At 42.5% G+C, this 17,071-nt stretch overlaps 1 protein-coding gene across 1 annotated transcript in view; it reads left to right on the top strand.

The window, feature by feature from the left end:
* sult6b1 (sulfotransferase family, cytosolic, 6b, member 1) overlaps positions 1-17,071 on the top strand; it is a 29,573-nt gene that overhangs the window by 1,764 nt on the left and 10,738 nt on the right. The window contains exons 2-5 of the mRNA XM_078557352.1: positions 2,217-2,341; positions 7,500-7,589; positions 9,794-9,920; positions 16,167-16,261. Of these exons, the coding sequence (XP_078413478.1) occupies positions 2,217-2,341; positions 7,500-7,589; positions 9,794-9,920; positions 16,167-16,261 (437 nt within the window). The remainder of the gene's footprint in view (positions 1-2,216; positions 2,342-7,499; positions 7,590-9,793; positions 9,921-16,166; positions 16,262-17,071) is intronic.

The following is a 17,071-nucleotide window of genomic DNA, read 5'->3' as shown; positions in this document are numbered from 1 at the left end:
ACAGATCATAAGAAATAGGAGCAGGAGTGGGCTAATCAGCCTATCAAGCCTGAGCAGTGATGCAATGTAGCACCAAGTTCCTGTGCTATCTGCATGCATGATTATTTGAGGAGAGAGAAATAGCCACACATATGGATATTTGGAAATAGCAAAACCTGTCTCCCTGCCATATGTGATCACCGACCTTCACACCTCTGACCCACACAATCCCCCCTGTGTCCAGCTATCTCAATGGCAATGTCCCCCATTGGAGTAAGGGCCTGGATGGTTGATGGAGCTCCTTTGGTTCTATTCCTCGCCTTTGTGTTATGTGCCATCTTCTTCTGCAGGAAGAGTGGGAGTGAGTTGGTGAGCAGCCCATGAATGGGTTATGATACATGTTTGTGCAGAGTGTGAAAGCAGCAAGCTGTGAGCATGAAGGGTTGGTGGTTGTGTGCAACAGAAGTGTGAAAATTGTCAGAACAGTGAAATGCAGCCCACATTGTAACCCGAGACCATTAGAATGTTTGTGCCAACTCTGAAACAAGAAACAGATGTTGAGTTGTGATTATAAGTACAGCTGCGGTGCAGAGTTGCATTGTGATTTGGAGGAAGAGCATGTGTAATGGGGGTTAGGAAAGGGATGGATTAACAGTGCTTTGAAGAAAGTATAGTGTTTCAAGGCTTCATTCAGCAAAAAACACAGGAAGATAAAAATTGAACCCTTCAGTGTCCTGATCAAGTGACTATTTGCTTCCTACATTGGAGCTATACCCTGGTTGCAACACTGTAGGCTGTGCAACCTCTCTCTGACTTTGTTTGCCTGGGTATCTATCCATCATTAGTTATATAATAGCAGACTCCTCACCCCAGCCTTTCACTTGCTCCAGTAGTTCCTCCACAGCCGAATCAGAAATTCCAGGGATCCTGGAATTTGGCATTCTCCTGAGCACTGTGCAATGCTTGAAAAAAAGTGCTGTCATATCTGTGAAACTAAAAGCAGAAATATGATACAAATCGCCTGCCCAAAATTAATGCCAAGCCCTTTGGAAGAATTGATTTTTTATTGTGTAGATTGTTGCTGATGTAACTGGAATCTATAACTTAAACATAGCAGATCAACCGTATTGTTCAGGGCACTTAAAGAACTACTTGCACCAAATGGCCAACACAACAAATGCAGCATCTGCTAGTACTTTAAAGGTTAATAAGTTATTATTTAAATTAAATTAAATTTAAATTAAAAAAATTTATTGTTCCTTGACACTGTAGCAGAAGTGAGCCTTTGGTTTAGTGGCAGGATTATCCTGAATGCTTTCTACACTGCATTAACATCCAATGCGTGGGGCATTTGTTTACGATGGAGTGAACACTGGTTCAGTGGTAGCATTTGGAGTTGGAAGGGTTGAGTTCAAGCCCTGCTCCAGGCAGCCCCAGCAACTGGTAGACTAGAGTGCTGGCTGTGAATCCTTTATCGCAAGAGGATTTGAGTACAGGAGTAGCGAAGTCTTGCTCAATTGTATAGAACCTTTGTTAGATCACACCTGGACTACTGTGTGCAGTTTTGGTCCCCTTACCTTAGGAAGGATATTATTACCATAGAGGGGGTGCAACGAAGGTTCACCAGACTTGTTCCAGGGATGGTGGGACTGATTTATGAAGAAAGACTGGGGAAACTGGGCCTGTATTCTCTAGAGTTTCAAAGACTGAGAGGTCATTTCATTGAAACCTACAAAATACTTAAAGGGATAGACAAGGTAGATGCAGGTAAGATGTTTCCCCTGGTTGGGGAGCCTAGAACCAGGGGACACAATTTCAAAATAAGGGGGAAGCCATTTAGGATAGAGATGAGGAGAATTTTTTTCACTCAGATGGTTATGAATCTTTGGAATTCTCTGTCCCAGAGGGCTGTAGAAGTTCAGTCATTGAGTATGCTTAAAGTAGAGAATGGCATTTAGAAATCTGTCAATGTAAAGAAATATGGGGATAGTGTGGGAAAAAGGCATTGAAGTGGGTGATCAACCATGATTATATTGAATGGCGGAGCAGGCTCGATGGGCTGAATAGTGTACTCCTGCTATGTTCCTAATTGCGTGTGTGTGTGTCTGTGTGAGCCTGTGCCTGTGTGTGCATGGTTAGTGTTCTGCCTCGGGGAAAGTTCTGTTCCTGCAGCAAGTATCTGCTTACATTGATGACATATGACCAGTTTATATTAACTTTTTCACTGTGTTCTACAGGATTTAATTGGGTGAATCAGTTACTTGGCGATATTGCCTCTGCTAGTCAAAATGAATCTAAAGACTGGAAGTTTGGTCCTAGTAAAGTCAAGTTGCTTGAATTTGAAAATACTGAGAGACTTGAGGTATGTGGATGAGAAATTGTGCTTGAGTCTTTTAAAGAAAAGAAAGGCTTGCTTTTCACAACCACCAGATGCCTGTAATGTAGGAAACACAGCAGCCAATTTGCATACAGCAAACTCCCACAAACAGCTATGTGATATTGGCCAGGACACCAGTGATAACTCCTCTGCACTTCTTCAAAGTAATGCCAAGGGATCTTTTGCATCCGCCCAAACAGGAAGATGGGGCCAATGGATGACTCTTTACCCACCTGGAAACTCAGGGATGTAACTGTCACCTAGCAACTCCTATATTTTAATATTGCATCCACAACATTATAGATTAGATCACCATAAATTTAGGAATGGAGCTCATTCATGGGATGGGTGGGGGTATCACCAGCAAGGGCAGCATTAACTGCATATCCCTAATTACTCTTCAGACACTGGTGTGAGCCACCTTCTTAACAACTGGGAGACTTGCTAGGCCATTTCAGAGTTAACCACATAGCTGAGGGTCTGGAGTCACATGTAGATCAGACTGGGTACAGATGGCAGATTTCCTTCCCTAAAGGGCATTGCTGAACCAGGTGGGTCTTTATGCCAATCTGGTAGTTATCTAGTTATTATTACTGTTACTAGCTTTTGAATTCGAGATTAATTTGGTGAACTGAATATAAATTCCCCAGCTACATTTGGTGGGATGGGAACCATTGCCGGCAGATTATTAGTCCAGTAACATAACCACTATGCTATCATAACCATGTGTTAGTGATACAATGCCATGACTTACTGCTAATTTGCATAAATTGCATAATCTAAACCATGGCCAAACTCAATGCAAATGCACTTTATATCTGCGCATGTCTATCTGATGAGGCAGGGTTGCATTTGGCTGTGGTTTATCTTTCCCATCTCCCTCATTGACTTGGCTCGCATGTGAAGAATGCCCATGAAGGTGCCTAGTTCCCATGAAATATAGTGCAGTCGGGAGCCAGTTCCTTCAGTTGAGGAAGGGGGAAGGGGAGTTAACAAAAAGAATTACTGAAGAAACGTGCCCTGTAAATTATAACAAGAGAATTGCTAGATGGAAAAAGGAACAAAGCTCACCTTTCCTCATCTTGATGATACAATGATAATGGAATTATCAGGGTAATCTAAGCAATCAATTAGTCAACTGTTTCTTCCAAACCTTACCACATGTCATGTCTCAATTTACTCATGTACTGTGTCCTACATGTTACTGAAAGCCATCCAGTTTTCCTAATCTGTTAAATAACTCCCTTGTACATAGTTTTGTCCGACTATATCATCAGGCTCTGAAGGAGGGTCACATGGACTCTAAACGTTAACTCTATTTCTCTCTCCACAGTTGCTGTTAGACCTGCTGAGTTTTTCCAGCATTTTCTGTTTTTGTTTCAGATTTCCAGCATCTGCAGTATTTTGTTTTTATCAGGTTTACACACTGGCTTGTGGACTTGAATGAACATATTACCTATTACTAAAACCAGGAAGGTGACATCCATCGTGCTTCTTTTTTGCAACCTGCTCATCGTCAGATCATGAACTCAAGTACTGCCTCATTTGCATTCACAGTGTGTGCTTCCTTCATGCTGGTCTCTGTGCCCCAGTTACCTTAATATAAGCCCTCATCTCAAAGCTTTGTCTCAGGAGCACTAATTTGTAAAAATGACCATGTAGGAGAAAGTTGTTGATGTCGTTTTCATAACATCCTTCCCTCAAATTGTCCTTGGTATTTTTCATTATGCTGTTTCAGAGCATTCTTGATCCTTAATTTGTGTTTCTTAGCATGTTGCTGACTCTAAAGAAGCCGTTTCTAAGGATTACCGCTGACACCAAATTGTTTTCACTTAAATAGGATAACCTACTTATACTGAGTACTTTCCTACTTTACAACAGTGACTATATTTCAAAAAGTACTTAATTCGCAGTAAAGTTAAGGCCCCATATAAATGCAAGTCTTGCTCTTGTTATCTTGACCTTGACATCCATTTGAGATTGGCTGCACTGTAGTATGACCTGTATACAAAGGTGAAGGTGGTCAAACAGTAACTAGCAATATTAACAATGGCAAAATTCACTATAACTTGTTAGGCTGCGATCCACAGGCTGTTACAGCTTCTCCTCAAGCAAGAGATAAGTTAAAATGTTAATGTTTTTTTAAAAAAAATTGAAGGTTTGAGCCTGTTTTCTCAAACCGGGCATCTATCCTAATAGCAAGCTAATAATTCAAACTTGTATTTGTTACAAAATCCTCTTTCTTGCAAACCAAGTTACTGACTGAAATACTGAAGACTGAAATAACCTGTCAATGTTAAGGTGAAGCAGATCCTTGCACTGATCTACTCTCATATTTTTATGACTAAACATATGGTTCACATTTTGTGAGAGACCTTTTGCACATAGTAAATTCTGAACTATATGAGGAAAAGTCAATGACCTTTAGAAATTTCTACAAAGATGTTTGCGAATGCTCCGCTAGGATCTTTTTAAGTTGCCATGTTTTACATGGAGGGGGGTGGAATCTTGTTGAGGCGCCTGGGGTCTCGCCTGGTGGCTAGAAGTGCAGCCCGCAAGGCCAACGGCGAGCCTTCCCCTGGAATCAAGACTTCAGACGGAATTCCCACTGAGCAAGAGCTGTTGGCCAATCAGGTATGCCACCAGCAGCCCTTGTGCTCAGTCACATCATGAGGAGGCCGTAGCTGCTGCTGGAAGAACACCCCCGGAGTCCCAGGGTTAGAGTGACCTAGGCCGCAGGTAAGTAATGTGGGGGGAGGAGTTTGCGAAGTGTGGGTTGTGGGGAGAGGGGTGTAGGGAGGTCAGAAACAAGGGGAGGGAGATGGCTCTCAGTGTCTACTACCCCTTCTTGATGTCGAATCCCTCGATCAGGCACTGAGAGTCTTTGACCGAGGGACCCCCGCCCCACCCCACCCAGACACCCTACCTCCCCAAATCAGGAGCTGAGAATCTGGCCGCACTGTTGTAACTGCCATGCACGCCACATAGTAGCAGGCCTGCCTGCATCTAGGTTAATCCTAGCGGCGTCAGGATGAGTTCCTTAATTGACCGCTAAGGTCCTCACTTGGCAGTGGGATGGGAAGGTCAACCAGGAGCCTTCCAGCCCAGAACCTAATTCGGGCAGAGGCAGGAAGGCAACAGTGTTCAGGTATGCCACCATCCTGCCTGAGTACATGACCTTCCCTCCTGCCCTTCCTACCTCCAAGCTCGCCACTTGCCAGAGCACAAGATTTCACCTGAGGAATTGAGCCACGGCCATTCAGCTCATAAAAGCTATTCCTTCTCATGTATGAGCTTGTTACATCAGGCTGGGTTTGAGTGTTGTTTGTTTTCTTCTCAATTGCCCACTTAGAAGATCTTTGAGTAAAAGATTTTTGTCTTAAAATTTCTTAAATTTACCTCCATATTAATTTATGCCCTTTGGCCCTATCCTGGCTTAATTTGAAATAATCTTTTAGACTTACACTATTTGTTTGCAACTTAATATTTTATGCACTGTGATGGGATTCCTCTTCACCATCTGTTTGAAGACTGTAGAACTGAAGCTCCCGTTAGCTTTTCTCAACCTCCTGCATGCTATACCAAGAGTGCTCTGTTGCTCTTGTCACCCTCTTTAATTCATGTTGATGTTTGTGGTGTGATGATCAGAATTAGACAATGGTAGTGCCAAGTGTGATCTAAAGAGTGCTCATTGTAAAGACTTCAGCACAGATTCTGGAGGCATTACTTTGCCGCCTTAAAGTGAAATGCACATCATTTAGGTTATTTTTTCGAACAGAAGCATGGGTGCGTGGGGGATGGTGGCAAATTTGTGTAATTAATTTCCCATGAAAGCAGGTAGTGTGGAAACATTTAAGGAAAGGTTGGATAGATATTTGAGGTAGTAAGTGATGAAGTGGGATCTCCCAGATGGATTGCAGTGTCTTTTCCAGTCTTGTGCTTTCCTTACCTAAATTCCTTGTACCCTGTCCCAATAATGTACTCGAATTCCAACCTCAAGCATCTTTTGGATAGCACTTTCTAAGTTCCACAATCCATGTGCTCATGACCTAAATAGTGTAGCCTGGACCTTAATCCTGCCCTCTTTCTGATCCTTCAATCATATGGTTATCATTTCTGAGCCAACAGCCTGAATTGGAGAGGGCTTGATTCTGGTGGTGGACCTCAAATGTAGGAACAACGAGTTTCTTTGGGAAGTAAAAAGTTCCACACTGGGACAAATGAATGCCAGTTGTTACCCCAAAGCTCATTGAAAGCACATTGTAATGGCACTGCAGAGGGAGCTTGGTCATATGCCTATGCTTTACCCAAACTGGTCAAAGTATCAAGTGCTAATGCCACAATTATTGTTCAATTGAAATGTTCCTTTGTTCACTCTCCAACAAAGTTGATGTAAATTTTCATTTGTTCATAGGATGTGGGCGTTGCTGGCTAGGCCATCATTTATTGCCCATCCCTAATTGCCCTTGAGAAGGTGGTGGTGAGCTACCTTCTTGAACTGCTGCAGCCTGTGTGGTGTAGGTACACCCATGGTGCTGTTAGACTTTGACCCAGAGATAGAGAAGGAATAACAATATATTTCCAAGTCAGGTTGGTGAGTGGCTTGGGGGGGGAACTTGCAGGTGGTGGTGTTCCCATGTGTCTGTTGCCCTTGGTTGTGGGTTTGGGAGGTGCTGCCTAAGGAGCCTTGGTGAGTTCCTGCGGTGCATCTTGTAGGTGGTACACCCTGCTATCACTGTGCGTTGTTGGTGGAGGGCATGAATGTTTGTAGATAGGGTGCCAATCAAGCAGGCTGCTTTTTCCTGGATGGTGTCGAGCTTCTTGAGTGTTGCTGGAGCTGCACTCACCCAGGTAAGTGGAGAGTATTCCATCACACTCCTGACTTGTGCCTTGTAGATGGTGGACAGGCTTTGGGGAGTCAGGAGACGAGCTACTCGCCACAGGATCCCTAGCCTCTAACCTATCTGTTGAGATAGTAACTGAATTATTGTTTTGGGTGGGTCACCTTTTGACAGAATGTATTTGGTGAGACGTTAGCATAAAATTATTTTGTAAATGTGGACTGATCTCTGCTTTCACTCTTGTGCAGTTCCCTTACTGGTCTGCCATTTCTTACACATATCTATTTGGTTATTCATTTAAGCTGATGAAAAGTGACCCATCCCCCCGGGTTTATGGCACGCATACTCATTACGACAATCTACCACCATCTATATTTGAGCAGAAAACAAAGGTAAGATTACACATCAAATGGCAATGCAGAGTACTGTGAGACCTGACAAAGATTTTAGTCACCCAAACTAAACCTGATCATGATCCTGTGTGGCCAACATCTGAAAACTAAGACCACAGAAACACAAATAGAAAGAAAAAGAACTGGATGTCAAGTTGCAGGGTTTCAGACAATTTATTTTCGCTGTCAACAATTTCAGATTTTAAGCATTGTATGAAAAACAGGAGTATGAAAGGGATGAAGGAGATAAACCTTGAAGTGATTGAGAATGAGAAGAAGGCCATTACAATGGACAAAAAGAACATTTTTACATGTTTGTTAATCAAAATAAGCACTAAAGCATCAGGACTAGATGGAATATGCAGTCCCCACCAATTGCCCTGCCCAGCTATCCTGAACCGACTGGGCAGGCGGCTCTAACCATTTGTTATTACCATGGGTGTCAATTATAATGCTTACACAGCATTAAACACTTCTCAGGCAGTTCAAACTCTTTCAAGTTATCAACAGTCACAGATTGCAACTCTTTCGAGTACAATCACAGTTCTTGGTTTTCCGGGAGTGGGACATGAACCCACAACCCTCTGATTCAAAGGCGAGGGTGCTATGAACTGAGCCACAGAGAGACAATAATTAGAAGTAGGAAGCACATATTTCAAAAGGTACATTTGTGCTAGTAGTGGAGAAAACAGACATGATAGCTGGGGAAATACAATGGATACAGCGTACATAACTTTTGGAAAAACTTTTGACAAGGTACCATATGGGAAATTATTAAGGAAGATTAAGGCGTATGGAGTTAGAGGAAGGATAGGCAACCGTATTAAAAATTAGTTAGCAAACAGAAAACAGAGTAGGAGTTAATGGAAATTTTGTAGTGATGCTCCATAAGTTTTAATTCTGAGACTATTCTGTTCACCTAAATAAGGTCAGTACTGGTACTCTGAATAGCAAGTGCTGTTCAAAGTTGCCAGAGGGATCTTAGGATACAGGTTTATATGAGTATACTCTTGCAGTCTTGTGTATGCAGGTTTGGAATCCACATTATAGAAAAAATGTTGAGGCCTCAGAGAGGTACAATACAAATTATTATGATATGTGGTATGACGAAATTCATATATAAAGAAAATCTTGAAAAAAGAACAGTCTTTCTTTGGAACCATGTACGGTTATGGTGCTGTGTTTAAATTAGTCAAATGATGAAGCAAGGTAGGTAGAAGCAGAATGTTTCCATGTTAAGTGACCAAGATCAAGGGAAAGGATACAAGATCAAATGCAAGAAATTTAAAACAAAAAGCGTAAGAAACCTCTTCATGCAGAAAGGAATGAGATTATGATGACCTCTACACGCAAACTGTATAGGACTGGGCTTAGTCAGTAGCAGCAAAGTATTTATAACTACAGGACTGCTTTGGGTATAAAAGTGGTTTAATAATTAATCTGTCCTGGGTTGATCTGTGAGTGTGGAACCAAGTGGAAACTGATTGGGATGGTTATGATTCAACCAGTCTTTTACAAACCTCTGGGTCAAGTTGTCTAGTGTTCACTCTATCTGGACACCCATCCAGATAACTACTTTGATAAGGTACTGCAGAGTCACAAGCACCTGTGGTAATACACCTGGGCCCAAGGAACTTGGGAAAGAAAATAGACAAAAAGGAAAGAAAAGAAATGACAGTTGTTTGTCATTGCAAGCACATTTTGTACGTAGTAGGCTGGATCAGTGCCCAGTGCGATAAGCCTCAGCTGGTAGAGGGCCAGTTGAAATCTGGTTTACCTTCACAAATTTGGCTGTCGGTAGGAAAGAGCAGAGTATAGGTCAGACACTTCTATGTGGACACAGTGAGTGAATCATACTAAATTGCTGTTGAATCTAATGACTAGATCAAGAATGACATTAATATGGTCATGAGAGCAAAGCTGCTTTGAAAACCTGAAACTGAGGGGGGAAAATCATTTATTTAAAAAGTGTGGTTGCACAGTAGACCATGAATAGAACAGAATGTTTTGTCTTCTGGTAGTGAAGACATTATCACCTTGTGTTAAATTGAGTGCTGATTGGAATCAGGTCTGCGAACTACACTGAAGGGATTCCTGTTATTATTGTGAAAGCAGAATAGATGGTGATGATATTCTGTTTGGTTCCCCCCAGAATTCCTGCAGAAGCAGATTAAATACAAATTTCTCTTGTCAACTCTCTACAGATGCTGGTTGTGTTTCGTAATCCCAAGGACAATGCAGTGTCCTATTATCACTTCCATCAGAATAACCCTTTACTACCCAACTTTGTATCTTGGGATGAGTTCTTCAAGAAGTACATGATTGGAGAAGGTACACATCTTGGCTACCATTACTGTTAAGTTTAACTTTATCAAGCTGCATAATTCTTTTTGAATTTTAATCACGTAGCTATACCCTATCAGTACACTCCCTACTCTTTGAAAAGCTGACTTCAGGCTACAGAAGTGTATGCAGTTGATTATCAAAGCAACAAAAGCCCTCTCTACTCCAGGGAGGCTCTCTTAAAAAAAAACATTGAGGGATTAGAAGCACATTGTCTGTTCATTGACATTATTTTCTGCCTTTTCCTTTTTCAATGAAATCCAAGTTTCCCCCTTCATCCTGACTTCTTCTGTCCTAGTGCAACCTTCAGTGCAAAAGACCATGACAGGAGGCAGTCTGGCAGGCCAGCCAGTGCACCCAGCACCTCGGTGTAGTAGCGCCAGTGCCCTCCTGTGTAGAACCTGATTGAGATCATTGTCTGAGTCCCCTGTAGCAGAACTTGTCTGCAACCTCACCCCCTTTATCCCTGGCCTGGCTGCAGCCCACTTGTGCTCAGGGATTCTGAGCTGCATAAAAAGATCTTAGGGCAGATGACCAAAGACTCAGTTAACAGAGTAGATTTTAAGGAGGAGAATGAGGTGAAAAGGTGGAGAGCTTTAAGGAGGGAATTCCAGAGCTAGGCAGCCAAATACACCGCTTCCAATGGGAGAGCGCTTTTAAACTCCGTTAAAATGAGACCCCAGCTTCAGTACCAGGCGGGCTATACCTGCATGAAGTAAGGTAAATAAAAGTGTTGATGGGGGTGAGGGGGCAAGAGCAGGGAAATGATGCAAGCTGCTCACCATCATCTTACTCCTGCCCCCCACTGGTTGGAGAAAAACCATGCAAGCAGGATGACTAAATGAAATATTACTGCAAAATTAAACACAGTCTGAGACTCAATCACACCTTGGCTGGGATTTAATGTGGGTGGCGGGAGTCTTGCCCACTGTTTGGGGAACCGGCAGGAACTCCGCGTTGCTTCCGTGCACGGGACCGAATTAAATAACTGATGAGCGTTGGGCCTTCCCTGAGGTTTAGGACCCCAGCAGTGCCACCAGGAGCTTCTGCCAGTAGTGCTCCAAGGGACAGCCATGGATCGCCACTGGATCCCTGGACACAGGTGGGTGGGACTAGATAGGGGCCGCAGGAAGGGGGTCACTGAGGGGAGCGGGGAGGGCCAGATGCAAAGGAAGGGGAGTGGCTTTCAGTAACTGACCACCACTTCCTGATGTTGGGTCCCTCAATCGGGCACTGAGCACCTGTGAAATGGGACCCCCCATGGTCACCATCGCTGAAACTAGTTTTATATTCCAGGTCAATTCATTTAATTTAATTTAAATTCCACCAACTGCCATGATAGGATTTGAACCCATGTCCCCAGAGCATTAGGCTGGGCCTCCAGTGCAGTGACGACATCACTACCCACATGCCTGACTTCATCTACATGAAGGCCTACAACCACAGGAAAATGGGAGCCTCATATTAAATAGCAGTGTCGTGTCCCGATGACACCACTCTAACTGCAGGAGTGCACCTCCTGGCTTTACAAGGAAGTCTTGAGCCTTCTCATCTGGATGCTTCTCCCCATTCCTGCCCTGATCTTGGCATACCCTCCCCATCCATACCAGCTTTACTGGAAATTCTACCCTAGCTGACTCCCTTGCCCCACTGGCAATGTCTTCATTTTTGCCAGCTTTGGACCTGAGTCCAGGCACACAAACAAGGACTTGGGAGTTAAAATCTCCTGAGCGTCATGCTTCAGGGGCTGAACGATTCACCAGCTGCTTAACCACTACCCACCAATCTCCCCCCCGCCCCCCACCACCCACCACCCTGTCCCAAGTTAATGTTTAAAGATTCAATTGGCAAAAAACCAAAGGCAGAATTTTTTTATCACATGCTCCGTTTTTAGGAGATGACATGTCAGAGTGTCCTCCTATTGGTCTGCTGTAACCTCACTAGAGGAGCTGTGGCAACCTTCTCAAAAAAGACACAGTAAAAATCCCATTAATTCTCTTGATATCCTTGTACTTGCCGTCTGTTGTAACCTCAACTTGAACTCTGTCTCATTTTGAAGCTTCTTCCAAGCTCCTTGGGCTCCTCTTTATGTAGAATATTTATTTTACTTTGCCCTCAATAAATCTTAAACTCTATATATTAAAAGTTCAATCAAGCCCACCAAGGACCTGCGTGTTATTCATGTGTACAGGGAGTTTTAAACGCCTCCTTTGCAGTGTAGACAGATACTCAGAAAATCACTGGCCTTCTATCCAGCTCTACTTGTCCCACCCCACTTAAATCAGCTTATATTTCACCTCCCTTCTATTTTTACTTAGTTCTGTTGAAGGGTCATTCGGACTCGAAATATTAACTGTGTTCCTCTCCGCAGATGCTGCCAGATCTGCTGAGTTTTTCCAGGTATTTTTGTTTTTGTTTTGGATTTCCAGCATCCGCAGTTTTTTGCTTTTAACTCCGAAAAGCTTGTCTGATAGATAGATGACCCATCCAATGCATCCATAAATTGCCAACCTTGGAAAACTAGTCATTGCTAACCAACAGCTTCAAAGAGCTCATATGGTATATCAAAAAGAAAATCTGAGATTCAAAACTACCCTGATTATAAGCTTAGTGGCATTAAAAAATACAAAGTTACATGAGCTTCAGAACTGGAGCTGTGGTATGTTGTTCATATTGCAGGGAGAGAACACATAAGTCCAGACAAGTCTGAAGACAAATACCAATCTTGAATACACATAATATCTCTACTATTTGTGGGAGGGGCCAAGGAATCTGGAGCACTCCGCATGCCCCCAGCAGAACATTTCATTCTGAATGTTTTCCAATATTGTGAAATCTACAATGAACATGATTTTTACATTTTTTTTTTGTTTCAAGCCTATGAGGGTTCAATCGGTTTTAAATCAGATTGATTAGTAGTCCCAGACTGGTTGTCCTGGTGGACTGTCGGCTGATCTACAATCTGTAAGCTCGTGACCCAACACATGCCTCTTAATTGAATAAAAGCCAAAAAACTGCGGATGCTGGAAATCCAAAACAAAAATAAAAATACCTGGAAAAACTCAGCAAGTCTGGCAGCATCTGCGGAGAGGAACACAGTTAACGTTTCGAGTCCGTATGACTCTTCAATAGAACTAAGTAAAAATCCTATTATCCTGTGTTCCTCTCCACAGATGCTGCCAGACCTGCTGAGTTTTTCCAGGTATTTTTATTTTTGTTTTGGATTTCCAGCATCTGCAGTTTTTTGGCTTTTATTCAATTAAGAGACATGTGTTGGGTCATGAGCTTACAGATTGTAGATCAGCCGACAGTCCACCAGGACAACCAATCTGGGGCTACTAATCAATCTGATTTAAAACCGATTGAACCCTCATAGGCTTGAAACAAAAAAAAATGTCAAAATCATGGTCATTGTAGATTTCACAATATTGGAAAACATTCAGAATGAAATGTTCTGCTGAGGGCATGCGGAGTGCTCCAGATTCCTTGGCCCCTCCCACAAATAGTAGAGATATTATGTGTATTCAAGATTGGTATTTGTCTTCAGACTTGTCTGGACTTATGTGTTCTCTCCCTGCAATATGAACAACATACCACAGCTCCAGTTCTGAAGCTCCTGTAACTATGTATTTTTTAATGCCACTAAGCTTATAATCAGGGTAGTTTTGAATCTCAGATTTTCTTTTTGATATACCATATGAGCTCTTTGAAGCTGTTGGTTAGCAATGACTAGTTTTCCAAGGTTGGCAATTTATGGATGCATTGGATGGGTCATCTATCTATCAGACAAGCTTTTCGGAATTAAAAGCAAAAAACTGCGGATGCTGGAAATCCAAAACAAAAACAAAAATACCTGGAAAAACTCAGCAGGTCTGGCAGCATCTGTGGAGAGGAACACAGGTAACGTTTCGAGTCAGTATGACTCTTCATCAGAACTAAGTAAAAATCCTATTTTTACTTAGTTCTGTTGAAGAGTCATACGGACTCGAAACGTTAACTGTGTTCCTCTCCGCAGATGCTGCCTGACCTCTTAATTGAATGCTCATCAAGTCTGGAGTTGAGCCCTGGTTTAATGCAGTGCAAAAGGGGAGCACAACCCTTGAGCCCGGGTAGAGCTGGGAATGAGGCATCAAAACAACAGGCCCTGCAAAGAATCCCTGGATGCCATCTGCCCTCCCTACACTGGCATCTTTTTTGAAAATCCATTATTCCGGCTGGCCTCACACAGATAATATAACAAAATCTGGATGTTAACGTGGGCCAAGCCAAATGAAGATTACAATTTCTGAGTGCGCTGCCTGATTTGGACTCCACTCATCCCTCCACATCCTCCATACGTTGCTCACACCCCTGCAAAACCAGCCCCTACCACCCCCACCCCGCCAGGAATTTATTGGAAGAGTCAGAGGATTTCCTGCAGGCTTCACTCAGTCTGATAGATGGAGGGCAGGGATCCCTTGGATCAGGATTGCGTCCCTCATGCTTAGGGCTGGTAATTTGATGGAAGGAGGAATTACGTCAACAGTTTCTGGGCACTGCAGAAATTATGTTCTCCATAGCTAATCGGCATGATTGTATATCCTACTGCTTCACCTCTGCTTGGTAGCTATTTGTATTCTACCAGCAATCTCACTGTGTTCAGCAGAGAAAGCAGCCAGTTCAGCTTCATCAGATGGACTATTGCCTTCTCCCTCCCGACGTGACTTTTAGTTTTGACTCTCTCTGACTTTAGGCCCTTGTTTTGCTGTTTCTGACTTTAGCACTAACCCTCTTGATATACTGAAATTCTGCAGGAGTTCTCCCAGTCTCCTATTCTAACTCTGGTGGGAAAATAGCTGGACCTTCCCTTCCACCACCAGCGCCACCCCACCACATTCCCCCCCCCAACCCCCCACCCACTCACCTACCCAACCTCGTGAAACTGCACGAGCGACCTTTTTCAACTGTTTACACCATTCATGCTAAAATGCAATAGGGAATTCAGGAGAAACTTCTTTACCTAGAGAATGGTTAGAATGTGGAACTCGTCACTGCAAAGAGTGATTAGGCGAATAGCATGGATGTATTAAGGGGAAGCTAGATGCATCCAATGAGGATGAAAGGAATCGAAGGGCAGAATCTTCTGTTCAGCGTGCAAGGGCGGGCCCCGCACACCGACGCGTAAAATGATGCGCGGTGATGTCGGGCATGCGTCGGAGTTGGCTGTGCGCCCGCTGAACTGTCAAAGGCCTGTTAAGGCCATTAATAAACTAATTACAGTAATTGTCAGGGCTGCCTGTCCAACCTTAAGGTTGGTGGGCAGGCGAAGAGCCCCGGCGACCTTTACATTTTTCATGAAACCTTATCCACGGGCTGGATGAGGTTTCATGAAGGGTTTATTAATTCAATAAAAATTTTCATGAAAATTCATAAACATGTCCCAGCTCATGTGATACTGTCACATGAGGGGGCATGTCTGAATAACTTAATTTTTTCTTTTTTTCAATGTTTCGTTATGAAACATTCTGATCTGTAAATAAGTAAGTAATTTTTCAGGAAGTCCCTCTCGTCTCGCAACCGAGTGAGAATTAAATTCCTGTCCTCATTTATGATGGAACCTGGATATGTAAACATGAGCAGCACCACCACTGGTGATAGAGTGTTATTACTGTGTGACATGTTTACATGGGCAGTTTCCATTTTAATTTATATTGGAAAAATATAAAGAAAGACATAATTTTATTTTAAAATCATACATTCGGCCCTATGTGCCCCAGTCTGATATCCCTCGGCCCATAGCCTGACTTCACCTGCAGACTACCTGTTGTCTTGGTTCTCCAAGTGCAGTGCTATGGGGCTTCAGTATTTTTTAAATCACTAATTCTAGACACAATTACACTTTAACATATTGCTGTTGGTTAGTTGTTACTTTAATAAATCTGATTCATAGTTTTTAGTCTAAGGCACATATTCTGATAGATTAACAATCCTGGTAAGACGCAATAGAACCATTTTCAAGGAGCAAATTGCATTGACAAGGGTGTTGTTTTCAACATTGGCCGATGCTGCATGACCAAATATTGTGTGAACAAGATTATCCTTCTGTTTGTTGACAAGAGGAACTCACTTACAGGAACGGTTCCTGGCACTAAGCCTGAGAGAATCACGCAGTTGTGGCCCAAACTCATAAGTGTGACTGAGCCTTCGATTAATATTTTACTCTCTTTGATGCCTACTTTCTAATTTTTAAACCAGTTGGCTGGGGCTCCTACTTTGATTATGCTCTCGTCTGGGAAAAATACATTGACAACGAGAATGTGATGATTATCACATATGAAGAGCTGAAAGAGGTCAGTAGAGATTCTTTATATCGATACAAACCCAATGCTGTACAGATTAACATGCAGGATTAGTTTCTTGCTTTTTATTGGTTACTGACAATTACAAGAGAGTTATTGCCAAGATTAAAGATTATTAGCTAGACAACTGGAGGCAGTTAGCAGATTGACCAACCTTCATTTCCTATTATTGAGAGGAAACCCTGCTGCTTGTTGTGTAGCAACTTTGTAAATGTGTCTGAGAATTTCTAGTAAAAATTCTCTTTTACATAACTAATTTGAACCGATACATTTAAATTGCAACACATAGAGAGAGTGCGGGAGCTCTTAACCTTTTGTCACAATACTGCTGGTGTCAGGCATAAAATTATGCATTGATCCTATATCATATCAGAAATTGAACTTTTGAAGAAAGACTAAAGGGGTTTGGTTTATTTTCCTAGGAGAAGAGTTGGCCCGAAGTGAATAGAAGTTTGCAAGATTAAAAATGATTGACAATTGTTGATCTGATAATTCATGTTGTTCAAGCAGCAGGGCATAAAATGGAAAAGTTAGGAAGATTGGATAAAGAAGGAATGTCAGATGGAACCCAAACAGTTATAAGATTGTGGAGTATGTTACGAGGGTAGTTGTTGAAACAAACGATCTAAATGAGTGCCACATGTAAATCGACATGTTTCAGTAGAGAAAAGATAGGTAACTGAAGTTGACTTATATAAAAGGAGGCAGAACAATTAGTAATAGAGTGGGCAGCTGCATTTTTAAAGGGGGAAAAATCCATGACCCCTGATGCATTGTCACTCTTGCTTGTGTTCCTCCCCT

This window comes from Cetorhinus maximus, chromosome 14, assembly GCF_964194155.1.
Source record: "Cetorhinus maximus chromosome 14, sCetMax3.hap1.1, whole genome shotgun sequence".
Classification (NCBI taxonomy): domain Eukaryota; kingdom Metazoa; phylum Chordata; class Chondrichthyes; order Lamniformes; family Cetorhinidae; genus Cetorhinus; species Cetorhinus maximus.
Note: the sequence above shows the minus strand (reverse complement) of the source record. Positions and strands in the feature narration are given on the sequence as shown.